This window comes from Diadema antillarum, unplaced genomic scaffold, assembly GCF_040938485.1.
Source record: "Diadema antillarum isolate AM-2024a unplaced genomic scaffold, OU_Dant_1.0 seq00001104_RagTag, whole genome shotgun sequence".
NCBI lineage: Eukaryota > Metazoa > Echinodermata > Echinoidea > Diadematoida > Diadematidae > Diadema > Diadema antillarum.
In genome coordinates, this window is record NW_027271920.1 from 630,788 (window position 1) to 651,137 (window position 20,350).

Here is a 20,350-nt window from a genome sequence, read left to right on the forward strand (position 1 = left end):
TGTACGGTCATGAAGTCAGGGGCCCACTGAAGCTCATCAAAGAGAAATTCATGACGGAGGATGATGAGGTCCACCTACTTGACTATGTGTCAAAGTTTCGTGAAAGGCTTTCAAAGGCTTGTGAGGTAGCTAAGGAACACTTGAAAGTGTCACAAGACTCTATGAAGAGAAAGGCAGACAAAAATGCCAAAGCCCGAACTTTCAACCCAGGTGACAAAGTTCTTGTACTGCTGCCCATACAAGGTGAACCACTGAAAGCCAAGTTCAGTGGCCCGTACTATGTCAAAAAGAAACTCAATGATGTGAACTATGTGATCAGTACGCCAGACAGACGAAAAGATCAGAGGGTGTGTCACGTAAACATGCTGAAAGAGTACTATGAGAGAAAGGCTAGTCAGCCGGTAGGTGTAACCCAGGTGGTAGAAGAAGAAGTAGATGAAGAGGGAGAAGCTCAAGATGAGCATGGAAGTGAGCCCTCTAGTGCCAGGTTGTCTAACTCAGAGATGTTAGGGAAAGTAGATGAGGCACTGAACTACCTACCTGAAAATCAGAGGAAAGATGTGACTAGTCTGTTACATGAGTACAAAGAACTGTGTAAAGACAAACCAGGTTGCACCCCTCTGGCTGTACATGATGTTGATGTAGGAGATGTTGACCCTATCAAGCAGAACCCTTACAGACTAAACCCGAGCAAACTGCAAAAAGTAAGGGAAGAGGTTCAATACATGCTAGACAATGACATAATAGAACCGAGTAAAAGCAGTTGGAGCTCCCCAATCGTCATGGTGCCCAAACCGGATGGGTCTCAGAGATTCTGTATAGATTACAGAAAGGTGAATGCCGTGACGAAAACAGACTCTTTCCCCATTCCCAGACTAGAAGACTGCATTGACAGGGTCGGAAATTCTGCATATGTCAGTAAAATAGACCTTCTAAAGGGATACTGGCAGGTGCCCTTGACCGACAAAGCCAGAGAGATTTCTGCCTTTGCTACACCAGATGGCTTGTTCCAATGCAAAGTAATGCCATTTGGCATGAAAAATGCTCCGGCCACCTTCCAACGGCTGACAAACCAAATCATTGCTGGACTTGACAACTGTGTAGTATACATTGATGACATCCTAGTGTATAGTGACACGTGGGAGGAGCACATTACACACTTGCGGCAACTTTTCGATCGACTCAAGGAGGCCGGATTGGTGATTAATCTGGCAAAGAGTGAATTTGCAAAGGCCAAAGTGGTGTATCTCGGGCATGTAGTCGGTCAGGGACAAGTATTGCCAAGAGAAGCCAAGGTAGAGGCTATACTAGGCTTTCCCATCCCCCATTCCAGGAAGGAGTTGCTCAGATTTCTGGGCATGGCTGGTTTCTACAGGAAATTTGTACCGAATTTCAGCACTGTAGTCACCCCCCTAACAAACCTGCTGAAGGGCAAGGCAAAGTACACCTGGACTGATGAGTGTCAAAGAGCCTTCGAGAAACTAAAGGCAGTCCTTGCTAATGAGCCTGTTTTGGCAGCTCCTGACTTCGCAAAGCCATTCAAGGTGGCAATAGATGCTAGCGATGTAGGAGTGGGAGCGGTTTTGCTCCAAGAAGATGAAGAAGGCACTGAACGACCAGTTAGCTACTTCTCCAAAAAATTGAACACATACCAGAAGAAGTACTCCACAATTGAGAAGGAGGCTCTCAGTCTCATCCTTGCCCTCCAGCAATACGAAGTGTACTTGACAAATAGCAAAGGGGAGATCACGGTCTATACTGACCACAACCCCTTGGTCTTTTTAGACCGGTTCAAAATGAAGAACAACAGGTTGTTCAGATGGAGCATGATGACGCAGCCATATGCACTCAAAATCAAACATGTGGCAGGCAAAAACAATGTAATTGCCGACGCTCTGTCAAGAGTGTAACATGAAGAGAGTATCAAAGGTGAAAAGTTTTCACCGCATATAATTTCCAGTGTATGTGTTTAGCATATTCATAAATGTGTGCAAAACAGTTTGATATGATTGTATAAGCTCCGAGAATCCAAGCAATATCATTGTAAATGGTATCCATGAAAAGAGAACATGGAATTAATACAGCTATCCAAAAGGCACGTGATAGTATGTGATTATTGTTGCTTGACTTCGATTTTACCTCACATTTATCAATGTAAATAATAATGAGAAATTGTGAAGGTAAAAGAAACCCTTGCTACGGCAAAGGCTTTCTTTTTCCCATGGGGGATGGTGTCACAAATGTACACACTAGTAGTTATGTACATGTATGATGTACTGTATTCATGGTTGTTTTAATGTGTATGTACACAGGTTGACCAGATTAATGGAGAACATTCTATGTGGTATAGATATAGTACATACAGGCTGACCAGATAAGTGGAGAATTTTCTAGGTGGTATACAATGTAGCTATACAGTACATGCATGTAACAGGAAATACATTATAGCTCACTCAATCTAGATTGATTTCACCCATTCCAGAAAGTTCTGGGAAGTGCTTACATGTTTGGCTGAGTGAGGCACTGTCCCTGTAGCCCAATGTGATTGGTAGTTATTCTTGGCAATGATGTTTTGTACATAGATAGGCAGTGAATCATCCAGGATTCCTGGAACTTGGACTAGCTAGAATGTGTGGCCCCAGGTTGGAGAGAGTTACAGAATGTGCTAGAAGGGGGTGAATGAATAGTATATAAGCTAGAGAAATTCTGCAGTAGGCAGAGTACCCAACACCTCTGCTCTGAGAGTTACGTCACTTCTGGCTCTGAAGCGACTTGTTATAGTCACTCCTGTGTTACCTGCTGACCTGTTATGTTTGTGGAGATAAGGCCTGGGAGACATTTTGCCTGCAGAGAATTAATTTGCCTACATTGGAGATAGACTCCACATTTTAGTGTCAACGGACATTGTTACGGCAAAGCTGTGACGGGCTGGATTCCTCGCTGGACATTATAAAGTGAATCATCATTCAACACATCAACTGAACGTGATCGTCATAACGTTTCGATTCTGCACGTTTTGCTGTGGACACATAACTTGGATTTTACCCCGGATCTATACCTTGGACTATCGTTACCTGCACCTCTGGATTTACGTCGAAGGTATTATTCATCGGTGCATCGTGGATCATTCCTTTGTGCATCGAGCATCGTATTTGGACATTTCCAGGGATATTGCATGTAATAAGTGTAAGTGATTCCATTACTGATTTGTAACTGTTTCTATTGATCATTATTGTACTGATGTGAGAGCCGATTACCAGTCTGTACCCACAATATCACTGTTAATAAACCGCCTGAACATCAGTTGATTGTTTCTTTTGTGCGATCATTCTCAGAGTGATTTTGGTCGTAACACCATAGAAAATTGTCAGCTGACATTATATTTATGTGATTTTAATGGCTAATATAATATACCAGCCATATTTGATGACTGCAGTTTGTTTAGAAGCCAACATAACAGAATCTGAAAGTTACAGGAGGTTCCAGCTTTTGTTACGTGCATTTTCTATTCCTGAAAATGAAGAGGAAAGCCTTTTGTTCATGTCACTTGGCACCATTCGAGGAAATTGATTGCACTGAGAGAGTATGTTGGTGTGGTCAACTTCAGAGCTACATGTACTACACAGTGTACATTGTACATGTATAATGTAGTGCTGGAAATACTGTCTCAAATAGAACTGCTTGTTACTGTACATGTGTACATTGTATACTTAATTTCACATGGAGTGGAGATCATTACCGGCATGACATACAGTTCTCATTTGAGTTTTAACATTTTGATTTCTGTCAGATAGTACTCCCAAAGAATGCACAAGGACTTTTGTTTCTGAATACTGTAAAACCAGAAATATTCGCGTACATTTCAATTTTGTGAATTTTGTGAGAGCCAAGATTTGCAAAATTAAAATGCATGCGAAACTTCTTGTCTCCACTATATGCACTGAATGGCAATTCACAAAATTGACATGTTATGGATGAAAGCAGTGGTTGCAGGTTAACACCAAATTTTTTCTCTGTTGACTGGATATCTCTAAGCAGTAGAGTTGACAACCATAGTTTTGACATACAATGTAAGCTGAAATATAATTCAGATAAATTCAAAGGTAACAGATGAGATGTTATAAAGGTACTACTAAATGATTTAATTAGAAGACTCTGGGTCAGATCTATACAGTGTAAGATGGGGTTAAATGTTAGCTATCATAATCAGATATATATCAGACTTTTTTTTTTTAAAGTGGCCAAAATTTGGTGCAAAATTCAGTTAATTAGTTGAGATATATCATATTAATGACTTTTGAAGTACACTTTCCTGTGCATTGTGAAACAACTTGACACAAATACGTGTACATACCTGTATGTATATGTATTGTCTCATGATTTTTATTTTGTTGAGTAAAGGAATATAGTACATTGTATTTATGCAATTTTCATTGCTTGGACACCAGTAAGTTCATTTGTGTGCACTTCACTTCTTTGCATCTTGCAGATCTTCGAATGGTGGTACTTCCGAAAGTATGGGACTTCCTTCATTGAGCAAGTGTCTCTGAACCACCTGTCCCCATGGCTTGGCGGTTCGGACAATGGAGGGGGGAACTCATCCGGCCAACAATCTCCTCCAGGTATTAACCCTGTTTCCTGTCTCTGTCATCTTAATCATCCTTTTGTTGAGCCTGTCAATTCACTCCTGTCATCCATATCGGCACTTAACTACTGCTGATTTTAGTAGCTCCTCGACTTCAAATTGTCAGAATCTATGATTTTATGGAAATTCAGACCACTAAAAAGATAGTCTGATAAAAAAAGTTGACTTTTATAAGCACAACAAAGAAAATTTGATAAAATTTGATGAAAATTAAAGAAGCTATGAAATTTTGAGGTTTTGCTCATTTTCTCAAAACAGTTCTTGAACAGTCAATACAAATATGTAAATGAGTGAGTTGATGATGTCATCACCTCACAGCTTGCCATATAGTTTGTACACAAAATCTTGAAATTTCCATTATTTTACCCAAATGCAATTATGCCAAAGTCTTGAACTCTATAATTATATTTAAATAATCAGATTATTTCAAAGTGATTCAGCCAAGAATGACATATTTTATACTTTATAGCATAAATATTAATCTATCATTTTTTTTTTTGTATACCATCAATTGAAATTTGTGAGGCAATATTATTACCAGCCAAGACATTTGAAAATTCACATCTCATCAGCTGTTCTAGAACTGTCGGGGAAATGTTAACGAAACTTCACAATTTAAAAACTTTCCTACTTTTCATCTGATTTTGATCAAATTTTCACTATCATGCTTGTAAAATTTGCTTTCTTTTTTAGACTTGCTTTTAATTGGATCGGAATTCCCCTTTCAAGGTAGAATCACACGGATCTACATTAATATGTCTGTTCTTCCACAGTTGTTCAAACTATGATGACCAGAATCGTGCAATTATAAGTTTGTGTTTTTGCTAGGTTGTTGCCGTGCAGAAGGAAAAGGGATTGCTTTCAAAACCAAGTTCCAAAATACTTTCTCAGGAGGAGCTACTCATGGCAATGTCAGAGCTTGCACATTCTATCATCAAATAAATGCATTTTGTGCTCTTCAGGTTTGGACAAGGAAAATCCAAATCTTGTGCATCAGGCCAAGACATGACTACTACCTGAAGTCTTCATAATGCATTATGGATGTGTATTTATAATCTATATCTTTATTATCTTTTTAACTGCTAATAAATATGATAATTTGTTGGACAGGGATTTTTATACCCCCGTCAAACGAAGTTTGAAGGGGGTATATAGGAATCAGCGGACGGTCGGGCGGTCGGTCGGGCGGTCGGGTGGTCGGTCGGGCGGTCGGTCGGGCGGTCGGTCCGTTGCAAATCTTGCGTCGCGAACTACTTCCTCAGTTTTCAACCGATTCCCATAAAACTTGGCACAGATGTGTGCCTTGGGTTGTAGATGTGCAAGACGTATTTTTTGACAGTACCCAAAAGTACGTTGCCATGGTAACGGCATATTATGGGCAAAAATGGGTACAAATCTTGCGTCGCGAACTCCTCCCACAGTTTTTGATCAATTTTTATGAAATTAGGTACAGATGTTCATCTGAATATGTTAATGTGCAAGACGCATATTTCCGCAGTGGCAAAAAGTGCGTTGCCGTGGTAACGGCATGTTGTTGGTAAAATATAGGGCAAAATGCTTCATGGCAAAACTGCTTCATCAGTGTTCTTCCAATTCTCATGGAATTCATATTGAATGTTTGTCTTAGGATATAGGTCAGCATGACACATTTCTTGACAGTGACAAAAAGTATGTTGCCATGGTAGCAGCTCACATATTATGAGCCAAAATGATGGAAAATTTTGTGTTGCAAACTACTTCCTCAGTTTTTGCCCAATTTCCATGAAACTTGGTACAGATGTGTGCCTTTGGTTATAGATGTGCAAGACGCATTTTTCGACAGTACCCGAAAGTACGTTGCCATGGTAACGGCATATTAATGGCAGAAGATCAAGGAAAGATCTTGCGGATTTAACTACTTCCTCAGTTTTTTGACCAAAGCTTATGAAATGTTTTTACCAAAGCTTATGAAATGTTGTTTGGCGGGGGTATAACCAGTCGCTGTAGCGACATTTCTAGTTTCAATCAGTAGTTGAAAACCACCTGTGATTATGTTATATTGGTTAGTCAAATACTAGCCAGCAACTGGATAAACATGATTAATACATGAAAGTTGACAATTTGATCTGTTTTTCTGTGAGTAGAACATGCCAGGATATGTACTTTACAATGCTAAAAAATAAACAAAGGAATAGCTGATATGTGCGTAGGGAAGTATAATCGATGGAAGGTGCATGTAATGGAATGGGGCATGCACTAGTGAAAGCTGTCCTGTCACAGCTGTGCATACTGTTGACTTAATGGTGATGCTGCAGACATCACTTCAGTATCAAAGAAAATGAGGCGCAAAGATGCTGAAGCTGTGTTGTGTCAAGCTTGTCGCTTGTAGTGGCTACCATGTATATTTCAAGTTTAAGATATTTATTATTGTCAAAGTACCTTCGGCTGGCTGTCATGTGAAGCAGATGGATTTCATCATCTGGAATGTTGACTGTTCCAATTGCAGTATTTAAAATACTTGGACAGGTTTCAGTCTCTCAATGGTATTTCCAACCCTGAATGGGGCAATCTGTGTGTACGTGTACCTTCCCACACCAGTTACAAGTGTCCCTTTCACGCTACACTTGTAGTCACTTGGGTGATCACCCAGAGATTCAACTGGGTATCCATCGGGGAACACCCTTTCATGCTAGCGAATGAGCTTCTGCTTAAACTATCTCTCCCGCTCTTCTGCAGTGCAAGTACATGCTATGGCGCATGCGCGAACAGCCCGCAAGACATGTTTGGTATGGCCGACCATCGCTATTCACTCGAGAGTTTTACTGTTACAATGTGTATGCCTTTCATGTTGCAACTTCACCCACGTGCACCCGAGAGATTTCGTGGACACCCACTAGTTTACAAGGGACGGTTCATGGGTAAGATTCTGAAAAGTTGTGACATTTTATCCAAGATTAAATCCAAAATGCCTTTCATGCTACAGCGTCACCCAGTGGATCTCGGGTAACCTCAAACAATGAAATTTGCTAAGCATGAAAGGGGCATAAGTGATGTTACCAAATTGCAGATACAGCTGCACAGAGATATTATCAGGGTTGTTCATCGTTGTTGTAGGGGGTTTCCCTCTTGTTTTAAAGAATTTCTTTCTTTCTTGGAAGTGCTTTCCAAGATCTTTTTTTTTTTTTTTTTTTTTTTTTTTGCACAATCACATCAGCTAGAGATTCATTTCCATTTTGGCAAATATCACACATAATGCACCAAACAATGTGTAGAAATTTTAGTCCTGATTTATGCTACATTGTTCTCAAGTTAGAATCTTTGTGGCTACCAATATTACAGTGTACAGGTACATGTACATTTCGTTGACACGCTTCTTCAACATACATTGATTAATATTCAGCAATGATTTTGGATGTGCATGGCTGTCATAGGTAGAAAACAAATGAGAATTCTTCAGTAGAGATTGGGGTGGGGGGGGGAGACTTGCAAAGATTAATTGCGAGATGCAAAGTTCTATAACTGTAGTGGGTGAGGGATGTTGGAATTTAGTCAATGGCTCTGGTAGTTCTGCCAATCGTGGGCCCAAGTTTTCTGTCTTTATTCCTTGTCTGCCAGCATCTTGTCTGCCAGCCCCAAATATCGGATTATCTGTTAAGCAAGTGTGACCGACAGGTCTTCACAGTTGTTGTCGGCCTGGCAACAGCAGTCATGCATGGCTTATTGGCCAAACACCCTCAGACAGGGGGCAGACCCAGGGCAGGTGCAACATGATGCATGGGTAGTGAGACCAAATGATAATGGAGGTCCTGTAAAGTGAATTCGGTTGCAGTCCCTTAAAGGTCGAAGAATGGGATGCCAAGTTCAAAAAATTTTATGAGTGAGATTTTCATGATTCGGCATCTCGGCGAGCGAATGTACGCGCGAGCGAGGGAGCTTTTTCAATTTTTAGCTCTTAATGGTGTGATCAGGTGCATACTTAAGTGACTATTTTGTACGTATTTTGAAAGACAAAGGGAAAATATACCTTCAATTGCAACTTTCGCTTTAATCTTTTGAGCTATGCTTCTTATTGTAGGCCCAAGTTGCAGACTTTGCCAGATGCGTGAGAAAAATGGGTGTCATGCGTGAGATCGTGAGACAGACCCTAAATGCTTGAGTCTCACTCAGAATGCGTGAGACGTGGTAGCTCTGCCGGAAGACCTTGTAGAAGTCTTGCGGTAACTTGGATGTGTGAAGTGGAAGTATGGGCAAAGAAGAAGCGTGAAGGAAACAGGAACCGAGGGACTTGTAGAAGGGGAGTTCTGTGTACAGTACAACATACAGTGTACTACCTCATTCTATGTACATGTGTACAATGTATAATTGCAAGTCATGAACTTAAAGTACAACAGTCTTGAAGTTTTGATTATCTTTTTTTACAATGGTACTGTATATAAGGTTTATGTGTATGTTTACATGGCAGCAAGAAAGAGGGGCGGTAGATTATTATGATTAGCAATAACAGAGTGAAGTATTTTTGATATTCAGATGTAGTATGTAACGTCAGCTTTCAGATTGAATGAATGTGGCTGACATCTTCTTAACTTTGTTTCATCCAAGGTAATGCAGAGTCTCTCACTTTCTCTGTAGTTCCTTCACATTTCTACTTTTGCCCCTTAGGATACGGGTAGATATCAATTATGCCATTTTAGGTTACTAAAAATAATGCAGCTGATTGATACAGCCAGTGTGTTGAAATTCTTTAGAAATTCTGTCCTCCTTTGCAAACATTTAGAATATAATTTTATCTGTCAAATTATACCTTTTTGGTGCAAAATGACTCCATGTCCTTTAGATTTTCTGTGGTTTTAGAATAAATATGATTGTAAACTGAAGATCGCTTTTCCTGTTTTAGCTACAAATCCTATAAATGGTTAGAGTGATGAGAAATCGATAATGAACAGAAATATCCTGTTTACTTCTTTAAAAGGCATAAAGTATCTTTTAGCCATATAGTTTCAGTCTTGATCTCTTATGGAGCACTTATTGGTGGTGCGTGCGTGTGATTGATATTGTTACTTGATCATCTTTTCTATCCAGGAAGTACAATTTCAGATATTATGTACCATGTTTTATACTATGAATGCTTACATATACATGTACACAGCGAAGGTATTCAGTCCATTTGGAAGAAACATACAGTATGTCCCCCCCCCAAACAAAAAACAAACAAAACAAAACAAACATACAAACAATCAGATATCCACATTGATAAACTTCCAATATTATGATTAAGCTGTTTAAATGTTACTTCAGGGTCTAAATGCTACAAAGTACTTTAGGGTCTTAGAATATAACATATAGCTACATTTTGCAGAAAACTCCATTCAAATTGGTTAAGTGGTCACAGAGAAATGTGGATCATTGTAAAGCATGGCATGGGTTTAGCACGTATGGATGCTCTGGGAACTGCATAATGTGTGAACACAATGGACAGAACTTGGGGGAAAGGGATTCCTGCCATGCTTTACTAAACTCCTCTTTTCTCTTTGACCACTGAAGTAAATCAGATGGGGTTTTCTGCAAGATTTGGGTAATAAGTTAAAGCTTCATACCCTGACATTGTATTTTGATTGATTCACTAGATATTTTTAAAGTTATCATTGTGGAGGGTACTGTTGTATTTTTTTTTTTATTTTTTTTATTTTTTTTTTTTTTTGGGGGGGGGGGACATATGGTACAGTGTTTAGGTCATGAAATGTTGTCCACATTCTGGTCTTTAATGATAAACATGCAATCATTTTTGTAGACTTTGTTATAGAGGGTACCCCAGGCATAAAATAGAGGAGAATGCATATTATGTGTGTCATACATGTACGTTGGTTTAGCAGTTGTATGTGTTTGTAGTGTACTTTGCTTACATATTACTGCAAAGTTTCAACATTTGATGTTTGAGACATCTTCCAGTATTCTCAACCTCTGGAAGGATGGAGGGTTAAATTGTGTTTTCATTTACAAGTTTCAAGCAAATCCCATGATACCTTGAAAGGCGGGGGGGGGGGGGGGGGGGGGGGGGGGGGTGGGTGCATGCATGTAAACAGTAGTTTTCTTTACGAATATGCACAGATGTATTTCAGATTGCACCAGATACAATAAAACTAGGCACACACTGATCAGGTATTTTAATATAATGTATATACTCATGACTGGGAAAATGAGAACCCCTGTTGTCAGTATGCTAGCAAGAGCTTGAATAGGTATTTTCTTAGTTTGTAGTTTAAAGCTCCTGTGTTGATATGTGCATGTAAATGAGGAGACTCATATCCCACAAAATGTCATTCGCTGATCCAAGCAATTTGTGGGGAAAAGCACAGAGGGCATATATGCACAAAGTGCATGGGTTTTGTCTTCATTTTTTCCCCCTAAACTTCCTCTATGTTGTACATGTACATGTGCATGGCCACAATGTTTGGGATCAGTGGTTGACAAGGGCAGTGAGTGTTTCTTGTACAGATGTGGAAGTAAGCTACAGATTGTAGCCATAATGCACTTGCTTTGCTCTGCACATGTATATTTCTTTAAAGGTCCTGTTTACCATTGGGAGCAGTGATTTAAAAACTGTTTAAGATCTCACATTTCATGCATATTTGTAGGTCTGTACAAGTAGAGTAGTACCACAAAACATCCTACCATATAAATTTTTTGCAATGAAGCCTAAAATATAAGGAGATATCAGTATTTTTCTCAATAAACTCTAACTGTAGACGGTTTAGTCTTGAAATATTTTTATTATAACTATTGTTCACATTTTCTATATAATCAATACTTAACATTGATTTTACAGATTAAAATTTTTACAGTGGTTGTTTCTATTCTTAAGTCACATTTTAGAACTATTTTAAAGCACTAAGACTGGGTTTTTGTTTCATCTGCCAATGATAAATTATACCTTTAACCTCAATGACTTCAGGACTTACAGTATGTAGTTTTCTTACAGTTGGCATGCACAGATTGTAGGTACAGTGCTGTAGGTAAATTAATCATCTGTTAGTATTACAGGGGAAAACAGCAGGTTGTGAGATTTGAAATGAGTAATTCAATAAGGGGCCGTTCACAATTATCAACATTTTCACAAGCGTACAAACCGTACGCTGGGGGGGGGGGGGGGGGGGGGAGGGGGTCAGCACCCGGAGTACGCTTTCCAATTTCGAAAAATGTCGATCCATACAATTGTATTCTCGCGCCCATCCCGTCTGATCATGGCCTCTCCTCTCGCTCGCACGCACTAGTATGCCTGCGCGCCCACATTGCAAGAAGTAGAATACAAATAGGCACGTGAAAACAATGTCAAAGATGGCGGACAATAGAACTAGTGACCGCCCAGTGTGTGACCAGAAATATCCCACTCGGTATGGACTGCTGAAGCACCAGGATGAGGAGGGACACAAACTGAAAAAAGGCAGACCAAGCAAGAACTGAACACAGTGAAAACACTTTTCTTCGTACACTTTAATGGGGGAGGGGTCTTGAAAAGTGAGTGGTTTGTACACTTGTGAAAATGTTGATAATTGTGAAAGACCCGTAAGGTGTATTGGGAAATATAATCTTTGTTTACAGTGTGATCTGGGTTAAATGTTTCCCAAAATGTAAGAATATAATTACTACTAATAATATTTTGTAGTAATTGCATACAAATTCCTTTTAGTTTTGTCTAGTTATATATCATGACAATAGTCATAGGAAATGGAATGTTTGCATAAAAAATTGTCTTTCTTTAAATCCATTTTGTTTTTACAAACAACAAGACAGAATGATAAAAGAATTGGTTATAAAAGCAGAGTGAACATGGGCAGAAATATTGGAATGGCATGCTGAAAGTTGTTACCATATGCAGTGCATAGAAATATTGCATTCTCATAAAGAAATGAGAAATACACTGTGTAGTAGTCTGTTTATGAATAAAGGGATATTGCACAGATGTTTGATGATGGTTCTTGCAGTAAATTTGATTGATGGCCTCCAAAAGTCTGTTTGACATTTTCAGAATCAGCATTTTTATTGCAAGGATATGATATAATTCTGGATAGTTAAGGGGGAAAAAAAACAACAATCTACATTGTAACTCCATCATCAAGGATTGCTTTCACTTCAGTACAAATCTCTTGAAGCTTCATTGTATATATATAAACTATCTTGAATAAACTGTCCTCAAATGTCTACTAAATTTTTATTTTGTGTAGGAATAATAATTACATATTTCAGAATGGTTTCTTTGTTCATAACAAGTGAATGCAGGAAATCTATGTATTTTTCTTTTTATGATTTATAATACAAGTGGCGTTTAATACACCAATCAATTTTTGCCCTTGGGAATGTAGTAAATGATCCGTTAGAGATTTGATAAAAAGTATTATATGAATAATGATATATTAGATTTCATCAATTAAAGTGGTGACATTTTGTGACAATGGTAATATCTAAAATGCTTGATTATAAATAGTAAATGCATGACACTGCTTTTTATTTATGGAATGGCATTGGGCAGATGAATGATGCTCTACTTCTCATAAATGATTATTTTGTTCATAGAATTACAATTAATATTAAAAAATGATAGCAAATATAATTTCACATATCCTGCTTTTATCACAGTTGCTGGGGTATGTATGATTAACATCAATAATCCCTTGCAAGAGAAGAGGTTCTACCTTTGATCTCTTCATCCTCTGCGACAGATCCACAGACTGCAATCCATTCAGAATTCATCTGCAAGACTGGTTAACAGGAATAAAGAAAGCAACCCACTTTGCTTTCATTCTGAGAAAGCTCCATTGGCTTCCAGTAAAAAACAAACAAACAAATGAAATTAAAAATATTAATGTGAGTGTACTGTGCCATCCATCAGCTTACAAAGTACTCCCCCTTACGTTATACATACACAATGTATAAAATTCACTGATAAGGTATCTAGTCCTTCACTAGGCCTAAGATCATTACATTCTGTGCACTTAGAAGTTCCTAGAACCATAGTTCTATTCTTCTATTTATCTCATATAATGTAATATGCCTTGCTAATCATATGCAGCATGCATCTGAAGACCTATCTTGGGGATTTTTCACATATCTCTTTGTAATCATCTCATTTGTTCCTCTTTAATAATGTTTGTTTACTGAATTATTGTTCTCTTTCACTCTATGTCTGGCATTACAAATGTTTGAAATATCTTTCCTCTCTAATATCACCACAACTGTCTTTGTTTGACTAAATGTTTGCTCTGTAAAGTGCCACTGTTAATTATCAGTATTTTCTAATATTATTTATGGATGTCTCCTGTATGATAGGATGGTGATTTATGATTGATCTACATGTGCATATAGCAATTTTTCGCATAGCTGCCTGGCTCGCTCCAAAAGTGATGATAAAAAGAAAAGACCAGCAGTGACCCAATTTTATGATGTGTACATGGCATGCAAAAATCATTTGGCAAATTGATAGTTATTGCTTGTTTGTTTGTTTGTTTCTTTTTTGCGAGTGTTCCCGAATGACAGTTTAGTAGTAAAATGCTCTTAATTGTCAAAGTAGTGATACCATGTCTATGCATGTGACAGTTAAAACCAGACCGTATGTAAGGAGGTGCGTCAAGCTTTGTACATGTGCATTCTGGTAATGAACTCTGGATTTATTGTGCACATACAGGCCTTGTAGTGAATGAATGGTGCATTAAAACTTAAGTGTATGTTTTCTAATTAAAGAACACAACAAAGTTGTTCATGAATGCATGTAAAGTGTGTGTTATTGAACGCATTGAGACAGATACTGACATTTAAAGACACTTAAATTGCCTTTCTGTCCAGGGAGGAATCCTGTATAGGGATGAACATGAATGCTGATCATGAGCCAATGTTTGTGCCAAATTCAGCTTTCATCTCTTAAAGGCATAATTTACCACTTGCAGAAGAAATAGAAACCCAGCATTAGTGCTTTGAAATAGTTCTAAAATGTGATAGAAGCAACCACTGTAAAAAATTGAATCTGTATAATTGATAAATATACAAAATGTGAACAATAGTTGGTCAAGTTGATAATATCAATTATTTAGGAGTTATTATAGATGATGAATATCTATTATAGATGATATAAATCATGGGAAGATTAGTATTTCTAGATCTCTATCGGTGAATGCATCATAAGCTCCGTTCAATACTGCCGTTACATACTCTTTTTGTGTTGTATGTGTTATAATGCCTTTATCTTGCCTCATTTTGATTACTGTAGTCTTGTATGGTTTAATGTTAAGTATTGTTAAATACACAAAATGTCAACAATATTTATAATAAAAATGTTTCAAGACTAAACCATCTACAGTTATGGTTTATTGAGAAAAATAGTGATATTTTAGGCTTTATTGCGAATTTTTTTATTTTTTTTTAATGGTAGGATGTGTTGTGAATCAACAGACCTATACATGTGCATCAAATGCGTTATCTTGAAAAATGTTTAAATCACTGCTCCCAAAGGTAAAGGGGCCCTTTAGTGTGGTTTGCTCATAGATCTATGACAAGCTACAGGGTAGTAACAGCTGTCGTGTAATGGATTACGCTCTCATATTACAGATGATCCATATTAGATGGTAACTTGTTCTACATGGTGTGTGCTGAAGAGCCATTCAGTACAAATCTTCTCTGACCTTTTAATCTTACCGTGTTCCTTTAGACTCATGAGATGCAAAGAGGGGCTGGAATTTTTTGATTAAAACAAATCCCATTCCAGCAGTGGCGATAAATTGTCCCATTCAGCTTGATCCAATGTTATGACTTCAAATGATTTTGTAACTTTTCATACCCTGCAATTTTTCTTCTTGACAGAATGTAAAACTTGGCGAAATCCACTGAACCTGATACGAGGAGCCGAGTATAATCGCTACAACTGGGTGACGGGGAAGGATCCTCTCACGTACTATGACATGAACCAGTCGGCCCAGGATCACCAGACGTTATTCACGTGTGACTCGGATCCCACGAGACAGCAAGATGAAGGTAGGCTGCTCACTAGAGCCCCTCGCTCGATGCAAAATATTGAGAGAGCTGTTGCAGTCTCGCATCTGCTCGCATTCATTATCAATCTATGCTTTATAAAAACTTTTGCACTGATCAGTCATCTTTGTCAGAGTGTATTATTCAACATGAACCAAACTTGACAGGTGTCATCTGTAGGAGTGAAAGCTGTATAGTTTTACAAATTGGGCTAATGTCCATCTTGAGCTCGAGCAGACAGCATATTTCCAAATTCTGATGGTGATGACTCTAAACTGCTAGTATTACATATATGCTTTTATGTAGGATGCTGATACTAGGAAACAGTGAAAAATGAGTCATTCCCACACCTGCAGATGGTCAAAAAAAGCTTGATATGGTCCTATAGTTTGTTCATTTTTTATGCCTCCGCCAACGAAGTGGCCAGAGGCATTATGTTTTCGGGTCGTCCGTCCGTCCGTCCGTCCGTCCGTCCGTACGTCCGTCCCGTTTTGTTTTTGTCGATATCTCAAGAACCGTGTGGTGGTTTTACATCAAACTTCGTATGAGGGTATATCCTGGGGGGATAATTCTTTGTTTGGATTTTAGGGTCACAGGGTCAAAGGTCAAAGGTCACAGATTATTTTGTGAAAAAAAAGGTTGAAAATTCACGTTTTTCTCCATATCTCGCAAATGGTTCAAGGTATTTTCATGGAACTTAGTATATATGCTTGTTCCAATGGGCAGTGATTATCTAGGGAAGTTGGGGGTCATGGTTCAAAGGTCAGGGGGTCAAATGTCAAGGTCAACTCAAAATATCACTACTTTCCTTATATTTATGCAATGCCTGAAGGTTTTTTTTTTTAAAACTTGATGTATACACGTATATTACCCAATATATATTCTGTGCGAAGTTTCTTGCCAAAAGGTCAAAGGTCAAAGGTCAAGTGAAAGTGCTGAATTGCACTTTTTGCTCCATATCTCAAAAGTAACTCAAGGTATCATCATGAAACTTACATATTTATGCATGTTCAACCTAACAGTAATTCTCTTTGGAACTGTAAGGTCAAAGGCCAGGTTTAGATAATGCTATTTTCCCATTTGATACTGAAATTATACTTTTTCTCAATACCTTGAAAATTACTCAATGCATAAACTTATAAAAGGGTCAAAAGTCAAGTAAAAATCATCAGTTCCCCAAATACCTGCACTCTGACATTTTAATCATTCATCCAATTGAACCTAGTTCTAGGAAAGTGAACATTCAGTACATTTGTGTCAAACCTGTCATTTTAATATTTTGCCAATTGTGTGAAACTGTCATCACACATTGTCAAGACATTGCACTATAGACCTATTAGGAGAACCATGCATTATGGCGGAGGCATATCAGTCGCGGTAGCGATATATCTAGTTTCTTTTTTTTTTCTTTCCCTTGTGTGGCAAACCAAAAAGACATTTAGCTAATTCTTGTTAATTTTCAATTATTTTCAGTTAGTAAATTTTCACTTAAATTTGATGAGAAACAAGTTTTCAGTATTGATAGGATGCCCCAGTGGATAAAAAATAAATGATTCTTTTCCTCAAGTGTCCCCAGTATGAAGAGTTGATAAAGACATTAAAATGTGAGGACAGGGATGGTTAGAGTGTAGCATTGCTGACCACCCCCCCACCCCCCAAAAACAAAAAAACAAAAAAACCAACAACAACAAAGCAATAAAAACAAGAAGAAAATTAGCATAATTATTCTAAGCACATGGTCTTATTTTTTACCCAAACTTGACAGGAATCATCCAACAGCCCCAAGTTAGCCTTCAGTTTTGTTTTGTTTTGTTTTGTTTTTTAAAATCATTTCCCATAGTGGTAGTGCCCGAGAGTTAAAATTGCCAAGCACGTTTTGATAAATGCAGAGTTAACTAGAGAGCAAAAGAGAATAATAGGGATAGATATCAAAAGCTTTAGATGGTGCCATTGTTGTATTCTTTTGTGCAGCTTGTTTTTTTTTTTCTTTTTGTTTTGGCCATAAAAAACAACTGACTTTATATAGGATTAGAAAGGGATGTTTAGGGAATGGATGATGAAGGGAACAATATCTCCATGGATATCAGCACATGACAATTCTTACAAAGTCCGCATGACTCCTTTATTTTGCATTTAGTTAGTGGGGGGAAAAATTCCTACAGAGCAAATCTGGGGTATGTTTGTCTTGTATTGTAATGGGACTTGTTTGTTCCATCTGTTCTCAAAGAGGGAAAATTCAGCAGTCCTGCCTCCTCGTTTCTTTCTTTCTGAATCATAAGATATCATCAACAACAGAAACATACAGACCAAGAAAATAAAACAACCCCAACAAAATGGGTTACTGGTTGGGTCTCTATTTCTATCACAAGCATAATCCATAGAGTGCTTGTATTAGAATATGGATGAGTCGTTTTCACAATTGATAGGAAATACAGAGGAAGGTATTAGCATAATAAAGGTTTTTACATTATGTGGCCATGCAATATTTTGAATCGGACTAATCCTTGTAGGATTGCAAAGAAGGTAATGGACTAGATCGTTCCAGGTATCGAGGGATTTCTATTCTAACCCTTTTTATGCCTCCGCCACGAAGTGGTGCCGGAGGCATTATGTTTTCGGGTTGTCCGTCCGTCCGTACGTCCGTACGTCCGTACGTCTGTACGTACATCCGTACGACCGTACGTCCGTCCGTCCGTACGTCCGTACGTCCGTCCGCATTCGTTTACGCGATAACTTGAGTAATATTAACTGGAATTTTACCAAACTTAGTCCAAGTATAAAGTATGATAGGGCAATTAGTTGATTAGATTTTGGGTGAAATCGGCCAAAGGTCAAAGGTCAAATGTCAAGGTCAAATCATGAAATTGTATCCGTTTACGCAATAACTCAAGACTGGATCAAGCAAATTTCACCAAACTTTGTCCGAGGATGATGTATGATGGGAAAATTATTTGATTAGTTTTTGAGTGAGATTGAAAAGAGGTCAAAGGTCAAAGATCAAGGTCAAATCCTAAAATTTAACTGTTTACGTGATAACTCAAAACTGGATGAAGCAGCTTTCACCAAATTTGGTCCAAGGATGATGTATGATGGGGCAATTAGTTGAGTTGATTTTAGTGACATTGGCAAGAGGTCAAAGGTCAAAAGGTCAAGGTCAAATGCTAAAAATGTTGCTATTTCCCCGTATCCATGCAATGTCCGAAGGTATTTTATTAAAAACTTAGTGTAGACATGAACTACTGCGTAAAGACTCTCCAGAAAGAGTTTCATGTCATAAGGTCAAAGGTCAAACGGTCAAAGGTTAGATGAGAATGTTACAATATTACTTTATGCATTATGGCGGAGGCATCAGTCGCCATAGCGACATTTCTAGTTTTCATCTTCAGCAACATGTGAGAACATGTGAGAGGATCAAGAAAAGCTGACAGTGTTGATAAAGAAAAATAGATCTGACAATTGTAAACCTGTGACTCAAATGTCAGCATGCTTACAATGCTCTACACTTTCCCTGTCTTTCTTCTGCATCCCCCTGAACTTGTTTGTTTTAAAAGATATTTCCTCTCATATTCTGTTCCTGATTTACATTTTTAGTGATATCGACTGCATATGCCATATTTTCAGCAGGGTTTTTATTTTTGCAAATTTCATTACTCAGATGCTGTTCGCGATTTTAACAACACACAAAAATATTTCCTCTGATTCCAATACGAATTTGATGTACATGCATACATTTCTACATATTACTGTACTCCACAATCATGAATTTCACCACTCTCGAAATAGTTGGACAGTCCCTGATTTATGAAATGTAAGATTCAGTCAACATATAGTACATGTATATACAGTACCTCAAATGTTTTAAGCTATAGATTTCATTGTGAGCAAGCCAGACGTAGATCCGTAAAGGCTTAACTAATTAAGCAGTTTGTGTATCATGTTCTATCGTGAATGAGAGGTAAATTTTGAAATAAACTTATCTCGTGTATGTTTGACATTGTGTCATTTTTGTCCTTGTTTGTCAACTTGAATGTAATTAACATCCCTCTCTATCCATTTCTGTGGCATTCATAAACCTTGGGTATATTATTTCTTTTTTCTTTTTGGAAATGTGTACAGTAATGATGAGAGCCTGGAGAGAGAGAAACCCTCAAAATAGGATCAAAGCAGCACATGAAGCCATGGAGAAATCTGGAGAGTAAGTCTTTTCTTTTTTTCTCCTGAAACCATCAAGTCCTGGAGATTCCCCCCCGTGGGACTTATGAATAAGCTGTTATTTTCGAGAAGGTTTAATTTCTGCAAATTGCACAAGTCACTCTTGGACGGCGAATTTAACAACACACGAAAATATCTCGAACTGGCAGGCATTAGTTCGCTTATGATAGCATCGGTGTCAAAATAGCAAAAACATAATCACATGAAAATGTCCATGACCACCTCATTTTTGCAAAAACATCTGAGTGCGAAAATAACAGCTTACTGTGCACATTATATTGTTTCTGTCATAGAACCAGTACCCCTGAATTTTACTGCATTATGATTTATAAAGGGAAAATTACATGGATATGACAAAAATCATTAATTCTTAAGCTTAGATAAAGACAGGGACCTTTGATATTTGACAGTTTATGGCCAATCTGAGAATCTGTTCCGAATTTATCACTTAAAGATTGACTTTTTTGAATGCTGCAACCTTAAGAATCAGTCGTATATGAA

At 38.0% G+C, this 20,350-nt stretch overlaps 1 protein-coding gene across 4 annotated transcripts in view; it reads left to right on the forward strand.

The window, feature by feature from the left end:
* The window catches only part of LOC139743737 (suppressor of tumorigenicity 7 protein homolog), a 69,595-nt gene that overhangs the window by 35,597 nt on the left and 13,648 nt on the right, over positions 1 to 20,350 (forward strand). For all 4 annotated transcript variants that reach the window (XM_071654188.1, XM_071654189.1, XM_071654191.1 and 1 more), the window contains exons 3-5: positions 4,490 to 4,622; positions 15,470 to 15,640; positions 19,754 to 19,832. In XM_071654188.1, the coding sequence (XP_071510289.1) occupies positions 4,490 to 4,622; positions 15,470 to 15,640; positions 19,754 to 19,832 (383 nt within the window). The remainder of the gene's footprint in view (positions 1 to 4,489; positions 4,623 to 15,469; positions 15,641 to 19,753; positions 19,833 to 20,350) is intronic.